This window comes from Eschrichtius robustus, chromosome 9 (assembly GCF_028021215.1).
Source record: "Eschrichtius robustus isolate mEscRob2 chromosome 9, mEscRob2.pri, whole genome shotgun sequence".
Taxonomy (NCBI): Eukaryota; Metazoa; Chordata; class Mammalia; order Artiodactyla; family Eschrichtiidae; genus Eschrichtius; species Eschrichtius robustus.
In genome coordinates, this window is record NC_090832.1 from 20858345 (window position 1) to 20870401 (window position 12057).

The 12057-nt window shown below is 38.3% G+C and overlaps 1 protein-coding gene across 5 annotated transcripts in view; it reads right to left on the minus strand.

The window, feature by feature from the left end:
• UTRN (utrophin) overlaps positions 1–12057 on the minus strand; it is a 505750-nt gene that overhangs the window by 309160 nt on the left and 184533 nt on the right. For 4 of the 5 annotated variants that reach the window (XM_068550755.1, XM_068550752.1, XM_068550753.1 and 1 more), the window contains exons 28-33: positions 9893–10027; positions 7825–7974; positions 6524–6685; positions 5940–6068; positions 5097–5270; positions 3233–3388 (exon numbers count right to left, since the gene is read on the minus strand). In XM_068550755.1, the coding sequence (XP_068406856.1) occupies positions 3233–3388; positions 5097–5270; positions 5940–6068; positions 6524–6685; positions 7825–7974; positions 9893–10027 (906 nt within the window). The remainder of the gene's footprint in view (positions 1–3232; positions 3389–5096; positions 5271–5939; positions 6069–6523; positions 6686–7824; positions 7975–9892; positions 10028–12057) is intronic. The other variant, XM_068550756.1, reaches the window with a different exon arrangement.

Genomic DNA, 12057 nt, shown 5'->3' on the forward strand with positions numbered 1-12057 from the left:
CAGGAATCAGGGATCAAACCCACGGCCCCTGCAGTGGAAGTGCAGAGTCTTAACCTCTGGACCACCATGGAAGCCCCTCAAGTTGTAAATCTTCTACCTAAACATTTATCCCTTCTCCCTCTTGGATATGCAACCATTCCCTCTCAATAGGATCATTCCCACCAGGTATGAAACATACTCAAATGTCTGTCTCTCCGTTTCTCTCTCTCTCTCTCTCTCTCTCTCTCTCTCACACACACACACACACACACACACACACACACACACATTTCCTACTTTGGTCCCACCTCCCCTAACGACTTCCCTCTCTCCTACCTTCCCCATACAAATTCTCGAAACCATCTCTCACCTCCCATACGTACTTCAAGCCATGACATTCTGGCTTCTATCCCCATCACTCCACAGAAATTGTCTTTCCTAAGTTCAATAATGACCCCAATGGCAACAGATCTGATGGACATTTTTAAGTGGATGTCATATTTAACTTTCAATAATATTCAGAACAGGAGCCTACACTCATTCTCCTAAGGCCCTCCTTCCTTTGGCTTCCCAGACCTAGCACTTTCCTGGTGTGCTACCACTTCTTGCTACTTAGTGTGGTTCTGTATATATATATATATATATAATATATGGTTGCACAATGTGAATTTTTAAGGTGCATAATATGATAATTTGATACACATACATTGTGAAATGAGCACCACAGTCAAGTTAATTAACACATCCAGCATCTCACAGAGTTATCTTTTTTTTTGTGGTGAGAACACTTAAGATCTACTTTCTTAGCAGATGTCAAGTTTACAATCACAGAAAACAGCATGGTGGTCCCTCAAAAAATTTAAAAAAGAACTACCATATGATCCAGCAATTCTACTTCTGGGTATGTAACAAAGGAAATGAAATCATTATTTTAAAGAGATATCTGCACTCCCATATTCATTGCAGCATTATTTACAATAGCCATTGATAAATGAATGGATAAAGAAAATGTGGTATACATATGTATATAAATATATATGTGTGTGTATACACACACACACACACACACACACATATATATACACACACATACATATATACTTTAGTTTCTTTTACAAGCTCATCTTCCTCAAATTCCCTCCTAAATGAGGTAATCCCTCAAGACTGAATTCAGGCCCTTTTCTTTTTTCACTATATCCTCTCCCTAAACAATTTCATCATCACTGAAAACTTAACCACCTCTATGCAGATGACTCGTAAAATTTATATCTTCAGCCCAGATATATTCTCCAGACTTGAATAACTTTGTGAATATCTGACATATGCGATGAACTCTCTCAAAGGCACTTAAAATGTCAACATGTCCAATACTTGCTTATGATTTCTCCACGCTTCTGCCTTTCCTTCCAGTGCCCTGTCCCAGTGATGGCACCATGATTTTCTACATAATCAAGCCAGAAACCCAGGAGTCATCCTTCATCTCTCACTCCTGAATCCCCACATCAAATCCTTTACCAAGTCCTGCTCATTTCACTTCCTAAATAATGTCTTTAAAAAATCAGCTCATACCATCTCCACTGCTCCAAACTAGTTCAAACACCATCATCTCTCACAAAGAGCGTAACAATGACTTCCTAACTGGTCTTCTCACATCCATTCTTGCCTCTCTGCAATCCACCCTCCAAACTGCAGTGGGTGATCTTTTAAAAAACATATATCTGAGCGTGTTATCTCCCTGCTAAAACCCTGCCATAATGGCTCATTGCTCTTAACACAGAGATTAAAACCTTTACCACAAATTCTAAGACACTGGTCGGATCTGGTCTCATCGCAACTCTCCAACACCATGTTCCCACACTTGCTGTCTCTGTTTTAACCACACAAATGTACCATGCTGCCTCCTGCCACAGGGCCTTTACACATGCTGTTCCATCAGCCTCGGAAGCTCCTCCACTGGTTTCACCCAGGCTACTCCTATTCATCCTTCAGATCTCAGCTTATGCACCACTTCCTCTAACCCAGACTGGACCAAATCCCCCTTTACATATACTCCTAAAGCACTACATACATTCCTTCATTACACTTCGGGCTAATAATCTGACATTACTTTGCATGGCTACTTGATTAATGTTTTCTTCTTTTATTTCTCTGAGTTCCATTAGGCAGAGAGATAATTTATGTTTTTGCTTACCACTGTATCGCTAACTGCCTGTATAACTCCTCACACACAGTAAAGTCTCAATTGTGTTGAATGAGAAAATGGCTTAACTCCAAAACCATAATTACAGTTAGAGATCTGTTGTAAAAACCAACCACACCACTCCCATTTATAAAATGCCCGATAAATACAACAATATTTCACAAATAACTTCAGTTGTATAATATACAAATAAGTTCTAACATATGTGTTCCAGATGTGCAGTGTATCAAAATGATACACAATGTATCACACCAGTAATCTAATCCTGCAGAAGTGCGGTCCAAATTGCCCAGGGAATGTAGGACTGTTCTTTCTTACTAATCTGAAAGTGATCACAAAATTTCAGCTAGTATTTGCTGGGCTTGTGTAGAAACTTCGTTAATATTTAATAACCAGAGAAGGGTCTAATGTATTACCTAACACAGCTTTTCAATATTGATGAGAAGGTTTCACTTCAACACATTTTTTATTTGTTTCTTTTTTTGTTTTATTGTGTTTTTGCTTCTCTGGTTTCAGGGCAGAGAGTCTCAATAAGAGAAAACATTAAGCCTATTGGATCCAGCTGGTCACTCACAGTAAAGGGCCTAACACCTTCCCCATGAATTCACTAAAATGCCCGAATTATAGATGTTTCTTGAAAGGATTTTAAATCCTGACAGATTAATGTGAACTTCCTGTCACTATTTATTAGAGTCCTAATGTTTTTAACATTTCTCAGTAGATTATGCAATCTAGAAATCCAAGGACCAATAACTTGAGTTTATACAGAAACTATTATTTGTAGAGTTTCCTTAGAATAACTTAGGAAAAGTCAGTAGCCATTGAAAATACAGAAATTAACCTGGATTAAATATTAAAAATACAGTTCTGTGTAACTATTCATCATTGTAATAGTAACACATACATTTAAAGAAATATAATAAAAAGTATTGGCATAAATGAAAACGTATATTATTAATGCCATAAAATTCAAATATGCTTTCTCCCAGAAGTGAAATGTTAAAATACATAAATGAGAGAGACAGAGGCGGGCAGTGCACTTGCTCTGCTCACCTGGGCACCCAGGTCATTGTAGAGAACTTTCAGAGAAGTCAGCTGCTCATCCATCCCCTTGGGGTTGTCAGTTTGCTGCTTCTGGACAATGTGCCTTCCTGTTTTGATTACAGTCTCCACTTCAAGCTTGACTTCACTCAAAATTTTATAGAGTTTCTTAAAAATAAAGATGACAAATTTTACCTATTAGTGATAACATGCCTGCTGGAACCATTTCAGAACATGGCTTACAAAGATTGACAGCTAAGAACTAACTATGGAGATCAAAGGGCTTTATCTTTCCCAGATCTGGTTCAAAGGATGAGTAAAATGAAATCAAGGCTGTAGTGACTCTTTTAAATCAGATAAGAAAACACACTCATAGAGGTTATACTTGTTTTATTAAAAAAGAAAAAAACTCAAACATGTTATCTTAAAGGTTTATGAAAGTACTTGATAATACGAACATATTTCCTACATAAAATGGGAAAATATTAGGACTAAAAACTGAATGTCTAACATTTTTTAAACTACATTTTTTAAAATCCTAAATGCTATTACAAGAAAAAAGCCAACACTGGCTATTTCTGGCTGTTGGAATTTGGAAGCATTAAGATTCATTTTTTTTCTTACAATTTTCTGAAGTACCAAGTCTACCACAATGAGTGCATATTAATTATACAATGAAAAGACATATAAAAACTAAATACATCAAGATGTATATGACCATAGGAAGTCGAAGTTATGTAGGTCAAATTCAGAGCTGCCCTCATCCTTGTTACTTTAAAACTAAAAAGCTGTATTCTGGGCAGGTTCTCTTATCTCCATGCATCATAATCTTGACCTGAAACACCTCATGTGGCACTGTCACATAATAACAGACCACCGGACTAAGTTACACGATGTCAAGGACAGTGCTTGCTCTGTTGATCTCTATATCTCAGTAAATAAATATTTACATTCATACGTGCACATGCGCACATATTATATATAAAAATTCATCCTATTTTTTCATTCTTCCGCCCATTCAAGCTTTCAAGTAATCAAACAACCTTCAGTATGCAACAGACATGTGGAGACTGCAATTTTGAAAAGCACAAAGAACTCTTCCCAGACTTTTCTTAGCTTAACTTGTGTCATCTTCAGTTTTTTCATGATTCTTCCCAAGTAGAACACTAGTTCTACGATTGTGCATGCTTGGCCACATTATTTTTAAATTTCTATGCAATTGAATTTTAAAGTTCAAGACTAAAACAGTAATAAGGCCTTTTAAATAATTCCTTCTTTTACATCTTAGGTTTAAACTTTGATTTAAAATTTTATTTTCCTAGAGAATGATTTTTTATGCTATAATATTCCTGACATCCATTCTAAGTATAACTTCTTCTTTCACACTTTAGGTTTAAACTTTATAAATTAAAATTTAAAATTTTACTTTCCTTGCGAACACATTTGTCGTACATTGCAATATTCCTGACATTCATTCTAAGTATGGTTCTTCTAGCTAACTCAAATCTATCCTTTAAAATTTAGCTTATTAGTCACATTCTGCCAAAGCCCTCCCTAACTTCATCCTGTGATTAAGATGTATTTTCTTCTTTTTTTTGTAATCATGTTATATACATGTTTATTCTAGTTTCCTTATCTCATTACACTGTACTAATTGATTTTACTCTCTGCAGGCTATCTCTCTCCTATCTCTTCTAAATTCCTGGGAGGAAAGGACCACACTTCTAATTTTTTAACCTGTTTTTCATCATTTATTCCTATTCTTAGCACACTTTAGACTGACAATTATTGAACAAACCATGTACATAAGCGCTGGATGAAGCCATATCACCGACGGGAAAACCCACTGGACACATTAACCACCCAATGGCCTCACCATACACTTGTCCAAGTGGGTCTGTATGACATCAGGGTCCACATCCTTCACATCCAGAACATGAAGTTCTGCTTTCACACCATCCAACACACGCTTGCAGTCAAGCATGCGCTGTTCAAAGTTAGCAGGCTTCTGGAAAAGCTGGAACTTTGTGGACACCTCTCGAAGTTTCCTCTGTTTGCAGAAATGAAAATAATAAGCAATTCACATCAGAATGATAATCTTTCTCAGCAGACAATATTAGCATAACACATACTGCTAGAAGGCTGTAAAATAAAGCAACAATAAAAACATTCTTTAAAGGAACTTAGTGAGGTTGCCCGATCACCTTGGGGGACTGCACAACCCAGTGTCATGAATTACTTGACACTCAGTGTCTCAGTCTGAGATATAATGAAAGGCTAAGCTAGCCTTGCTGGAATTAAAACTGCATTAATTTTCTTACCTGTTTGTAAAACACAATTCAAGAACCTAGAACTCACAATGCCCTTCATCACAAGGTCAGGGTGAAGGTCAGTCTGCATCCCCCATTGAGGGGCTAAGTGGTACTGCATCCCATGCACTCAGCCTGCCCAGTGTACCAGCCATACCAGTACAGATGGAGGCTCTGCGTCAAGGGAAAAACCTATACAAAGCAAACATCTAAATCTAGATTGCTCTCTCTTCTCAACTCAACTAGAAAACACAGATCCAATAGTTTCCGGTGCACCTTCAACACATCACTCCCATCCAACTCTTTACATCACAGAGAAGACCAAAGGCATCCAAGTCGTCAGCTCTTTCTCACTTTCTTTTTATGCCCAACAGGCTGAAAAGGAAAAGGAAGCTGCCCTTCCCCTTCACCTGCAGCACATCCATCTGACTTCCTCCTCTGGCAGTCCGGCCTTCTGGGGAGGTCGGAGGCTGAGAACGTGTGTTTCTTCTCAGCTCCTCTAGGGTTAGCTCGTGGGCTGAGATCTCCGCTTGGATTTTCTACAAAGAGATTAGTAAAGGGAGAGAATGTCTGGTTTGTTTTTTTTTGAGTTTCATAGAGTCATACAACAGATAAGAATATACTGACCCCTATCCATGTTTTAATAAGTGTGTGTATAATAATAATATGGGCCACCTGTATCGTAGGACTGCTGTATGCTGTGCACAAAGGCCTTTGTATTTGTCACTTCAAATGTTCGCCACTCATTTATAAAGAGGGAATTTCCCCAGTTTCATAGCTAAGAAAATTATAATTTTTAAATGGTGATCATTTGCCATTATCTCACATAAAAACCCTGAGAACCCCCAAACCCACATGCTGACCTGTGAGTAAGGCTGGCCTTTCTCACTGACTCTCCGTTGGGATGGCAGGAGGGGCTGGTGCCCTCGCAGGTGAGGAGATGATTACATATGCTCTCTTTACGACTAGAACACCCTCACATCCATGGCAATACCTGGGCTTCCTGAGGAACTTGGAAGGCATCTATCCTGTCGGTCAAGTACGTTGTGAGCTGCTTGTCTAACTCCCCTAAGCTCTCCTGCAAGACCTGAAGCATGTGGTCAGTTTCACGCAGGACCTGGAGTTGCTTTTCCAAAGAAATCTGCTTGCTCTCTGCCTACAGGGGGAAAAATTTACCCATTAGTCGCTCAGCACAAATATAAACAGCTGAATATAAGAAAACCCTTATGTTCTAACCACCAAGAAAAGGAACATACTATAAAAGCACTACTTTAAGACTCTGGCCTGCATTATAAATAAATAATAATTAGCAATGATAACAGTGTAAAGGTCCTTCTAGTATCTTACACATCTTGCAGGAAATTACTAATCTTTACTTCTTTCTATATAAAATGACAAAACACAAAAATGCCCTTAAGGGCACTATTTTAAGTGAAATAAGAGAGAAGGACAAATGCTGTATGACCTCACTTATATGTGGAATCTAAAAAAATCACAAAAACAAAATATGTTATGTTACATATAACATATAATATAATGTTATATTTCAATTATACTTCAATAAAAAGGGAAAAATGTAAAGATTTCCTACATACCATATTAAAATAAAGGAGAATAAAAATATGCCATTTATTACAGATTTAGGGTATTTTTAGGACTCAGCAATAAACCTATAAACAAGAATATAAAATATAACAGAAACGTCTATGAGTACAGTGAACATGGAAATCTCTCTTTTTGCAAAGTTTAAAGAAGTTCTACAGATGTGCATAGTGTTGAGCCACTATTTATTGAACTTCTGGGTTAAGTTTGATGCTATTCATGATCTAAACATCAATAGTTATTTTTTAATATGTGTTTGAAAGCTTCTAATACCCACCCAACTCTCCTATAAAAACAATCTCCTTTCTCTACTTACTGATATGGACACGCATGTTGTGATACATTCTGAGTATCTATCTAAGAGACTATGGCATTTTATAATAGCAGCTTATATCAAATTCTGATGGCTCTAATATTTACTAGGATAATATGAGTCATTATTCTTATATACACCTATAATATGTTCCTTAAAGGAAATTAAATAGTTCATAAGTAGAAACAATCTCAAAAATAAATTTTTAAATCATCGAGTTCTGCCTGCATTATAAGTGTAAGGTCTGCTCCTCCCCACCTAGTATTTCAACGCCCTCAACACCCCCATTGGTTACCAACTTTTCCCCTTGGTATAAGTTCCTGAGGTCAGCTCCATATCATAAACATCTAATCGACACTCACACATGGCCCGGTTCTTACCAGGTGACTCAGCTCTTCATATCGACTGTTGAACACCTCCAGTTTCTCACTGATGATATCATCGAGGATCCCTCCATCGATCAGAGTCTGGCCAAGTTCCCGAATCTGGGTGCGATTGTCCGCTGGATGTCGCAAAACAGATTCTAGAGACTGAACAGGGACAGGGGCAAAAAATAATGCATTTACCAAGGCAAAGTGAATCAAGGATTCTAAAAATGTTCGCTTTACTTAAAACCAGTAATTCCATTTTCTAGAAATCTACTTAAGGAACAAGATCAAAAATGATTAATTCAGGGACCTCCCTGGTGGTGCAGTGGTTAAGAATCCGCCTGCCAACGCAGGGGACACGGGTTCGAGCCCTAGTCCAGGAAGATCCCACATGCCGCAGAGCAACTTAAGCCCATGCGCCACAACTACTGAGCCCTCGTGCCACAACTACTGAAGCCCGCGTGCCTAGAGCCCATGCTCCACAACAAGAGAAGCCACCACAATGAGAAGCCCACGCACTGCAACGAAGAGTAGCTCCACTCGCCGCAACTAGAGAAAGCCTGCGCGCAGCAACGAAGACCCAATGCAGCCAATAAATAAATAAATAAAATATAATACATTTATTTTTAAAAAGATTATTTCACAAAAATGCCCCTCATGGTATTAATAAACACATAAAATTGAGAACTCAGCATGAATGATGATATATGATAATTCCATAAAAATAATTTCAATGATTATTAATTACATGGGAAAATGTTCATGGTATAATACAAAGTTTAAAAGCAAAAAACAGTACTATACAAATAAAAGAATTTCAAACTGTTATTGATTATATTACTAAAAAGTTTCTATAGCATATATAAAATTCAAGGCACTGTTTTAGATACACACTTTATATATACATAAATTTAATCATATGGCTACACATTATTCCCATATTACAGATAGGAAAACTGAAGCTCAGAGAAGTTAAGTAATTTGCCAACACACACACAGTAAAAAGAAGAGCTAAGATTCTAACTTGGCTCCAAAGACTTGGTGATTCCAAAGCCTTTGATCCAGTTACTATAAAGTACTACCTCCCAGCATATATACATAAAAATAATAATTCAGAAGAAGTACACTAAAATGTTTTAAAGTGTTATCTTACACTTTACTTTATACTTTTCTCCATTTTCCATATTTCTAGAATGCACATGTATTAACTCTCATGTTAGGAAAGTATGTGTTTTTAAAATAATCTTTCAAAACATTTTTTAATACTCTGAATCTCTCACTCTGCTATTTTATTTGAGTAATGACATCTTTTCTCCAGAAGAGCATCTGGCTCCTGGAATTTAGGTACCACATTTGACTTATTTCTGGCCTTCAATCCAGTCACCTACTTAATTACTACAGCCTATTCTTACAGTTTTAAAAGCAGAGCTACCATCTCCCTCTTCTTTTTTTTTTTTTTTTTTTAAGAAAATCTATTCTTTTCACACTTTAATCCACTTAAGAAACAGTTATTAAGTTATCATGTGCCACAGGCTGTGCTGAGGAACTAACTGGGGAACAACAAAAAAATTCAGGCACATTTCTTGGCCTCAAGGAACTCAAGTTCAGGCTTGGGGACAGGATCCCAGGCCTCCAACACTGCCTTCTCCAGCCTATCCTCCAATTTTCACATCTGAAGACAACAGAATAGAAGCCACTGTAAACACAGTCCTTGCCGTGTCTAATGAGCAAAAATAACTTTATGAAGAAACAAGAGAGCATTGTCCTAATAACATAAGGCAGAGTTTTATCCAGGGACTGGTAAAAACAATCTGGAAAATCACTAGAGCGCTTTATGAAGTCTAAAATGTACTAATTAGCAAACAACTAACCACCTCATAAGGCTGAGTTTAGTGGGTCACCAATAATCTAAATATCCATGATGTTATAAATACTTCAGGCAATGGAAGAAAACACAAGTTATGCTGAAAACCACCAAGGAAGCAAAAGTATTTGCTGGCATAAGGCATTATGTTCCTTGTTTGAATACTCATTCAGCCTCATTGCAACAAAAAGAACCACCCAGAACGCGGGCTCCCACCTCCAGGGCTTCACTGACGGCGTCTGTCTTCTCAGGCAGGGCCTCTGTGCTCTTCATCCGTTCTTCCAAAGTGCTGAGCCAGGTGGTCTCAAGATCCAAATAGTGAAGCAGTTCAATCCAACAAGACCATACCTCCTAAATAGGCAGGGAAAAGTTAGACAAGATAAGAAGTCATTTAGAGATACAATGCATCTCTACTGCTGCACATTCTGTCTAATCAAGAATAATTTCATTTAGATACAAGTATAAATGGGCGTTTAGAAACTGATGAAGCTGGTATTTCAAATAAGTGAAATAAAATCGAATTCTTCGATTAACTGTGTTAGACCAACTGGAGGGAGGTAGGAGGCTGCTTCACTAAGATAAATTCCAAGGCTCTGTTTAAATGCCGAAAATAAAACTATATAATTAGTAGAAGAAACCAGGAGGGAAACATTATTACTTTGTTTTTAAATAGAAATGTTAAAAAAAAATACTCAGACTTGCAACACTTTTTAACAGCTATACAGGAAGTTGGTTCCCTGGGTCCACCCTATACCAACTCAGAGCTAATGGGTGTAACCATTTGATGTAGACTCTTTCCAACTTTTTTCTAAATTCATATGAACATGTCTATATATGAACAGAGCGACTTTTTACCCAAATTGGAATTTTACTATAATTGCTGCATTAGTTGCAGTCACTTATTCCTCATTACTGTGGGGAGTTGGGGGCTGGGGTACGATTCATCCTCCAATTCCTAGGAGCAAAATTATGGGAGAAACAAACCCCTTGGGAGGAGCCTATTTGACGGATAAATTTAGAAGACAGAGTTCAGCATGGAGCCTACTGGGTTGGTCCTCTTTCAGATCCACTGACTCAGAGAGGACACATTCTAGTAGCATTCAACCTCCTATGAGGAATACTTACCAGGTCAGGGGTCAGCAATTTTTTCTATAAAAGGCCAGATAGTAAATATTTTAGGTTTTACAGGCCACATCTGGTCTCTGTCACAGATTCTTCTTTATTTTTTCTATGTGTTTGTGTTGCTTTGTTTTTAACAACTCTTTAAAAATTAAAAATATACAAACAATTTTTAGCTCCTGGGCCATACAGAAACAGGCCACAAAATAGATTTGACCCACAGGCTGTAATTTGCCAACCCCTGGCTAAGACTAAAAGGGAAAAGAGGTGTCTGGTCCCCCAAATTTCTATAGGCAGAAAGCAGGCTGAGAAATCTACTCAGCTGCAAGCAGAGCCCTACTTCTTATGGGAAGGAAGGGATGGCTTACAGAGAAGCTCTCACAAGAAGCAGCACTGGCCCCTAATCAAGCAACAGTCCCTGGCCCCAGAGTAGGAGCCCTGACTACACGTGCCTGGCTAGATTTCAGAACTACTAGCATTAGATTTCAGAGTCACTAATACCAGTGCCTGCTCTTTTTACCTTCCACTGCCCCAACTTTTTTGAATGGGAGTGTCCACTGAGGTTTTCCTGTACCGATCTCACCACTGTGTTGGGTATATGAGGTTCAGATAACTTATCTTTTTAGTGCCCGGGTCGCCAGATCGAGAGGTGCCACACCCACACACCTGCACCTGAAGAAAACTGTTCCGAGGAGCCACATTTGCGTTTGCACCTGATGTAGATCGCATGATACTGGATTCTGAGCTTGATGCTGCACTGGATAAGACCTTAGGAGTCCCTGGGAGAGTGTAAGAGTATTCTGCATGTGGAAGGAATGTAACTAACTTATGACCAGAGAGTGAACTATGCTGGATTAACAATGGCCACAAATTTATTACAGCTACTCCCATGAAGTGGTGAAGTTGTCTTCTCCTCCCCTGAATGTGGGCTGACCTTGTGACTTGCTTAGAGCAAAAGAAGGCTACAGAGATGATGCTGTGTGAACGTGCAGACACAGCCTTTAAGAGAACTGGCAGCTTCTGCTTTCTCCCTCTTAAAAGCCAGCTGCCATGCTGCAGAGAAGCCATGAACCTGAGAGGCCACGTGGAAGGGGACCTGGTGGATGAGAGTGGACCTGAGTGGAATATCCATAAACCTCATGGAGCAGAAGGGCCATGCAGCTGAGCCAAATCAACCCACAGAATCATGGAAAATAATAAATGGTTGTTTTTGTAAGCCATTACATTTTGGCAAGGTTTGTTACACAGCAATTAATAACTGA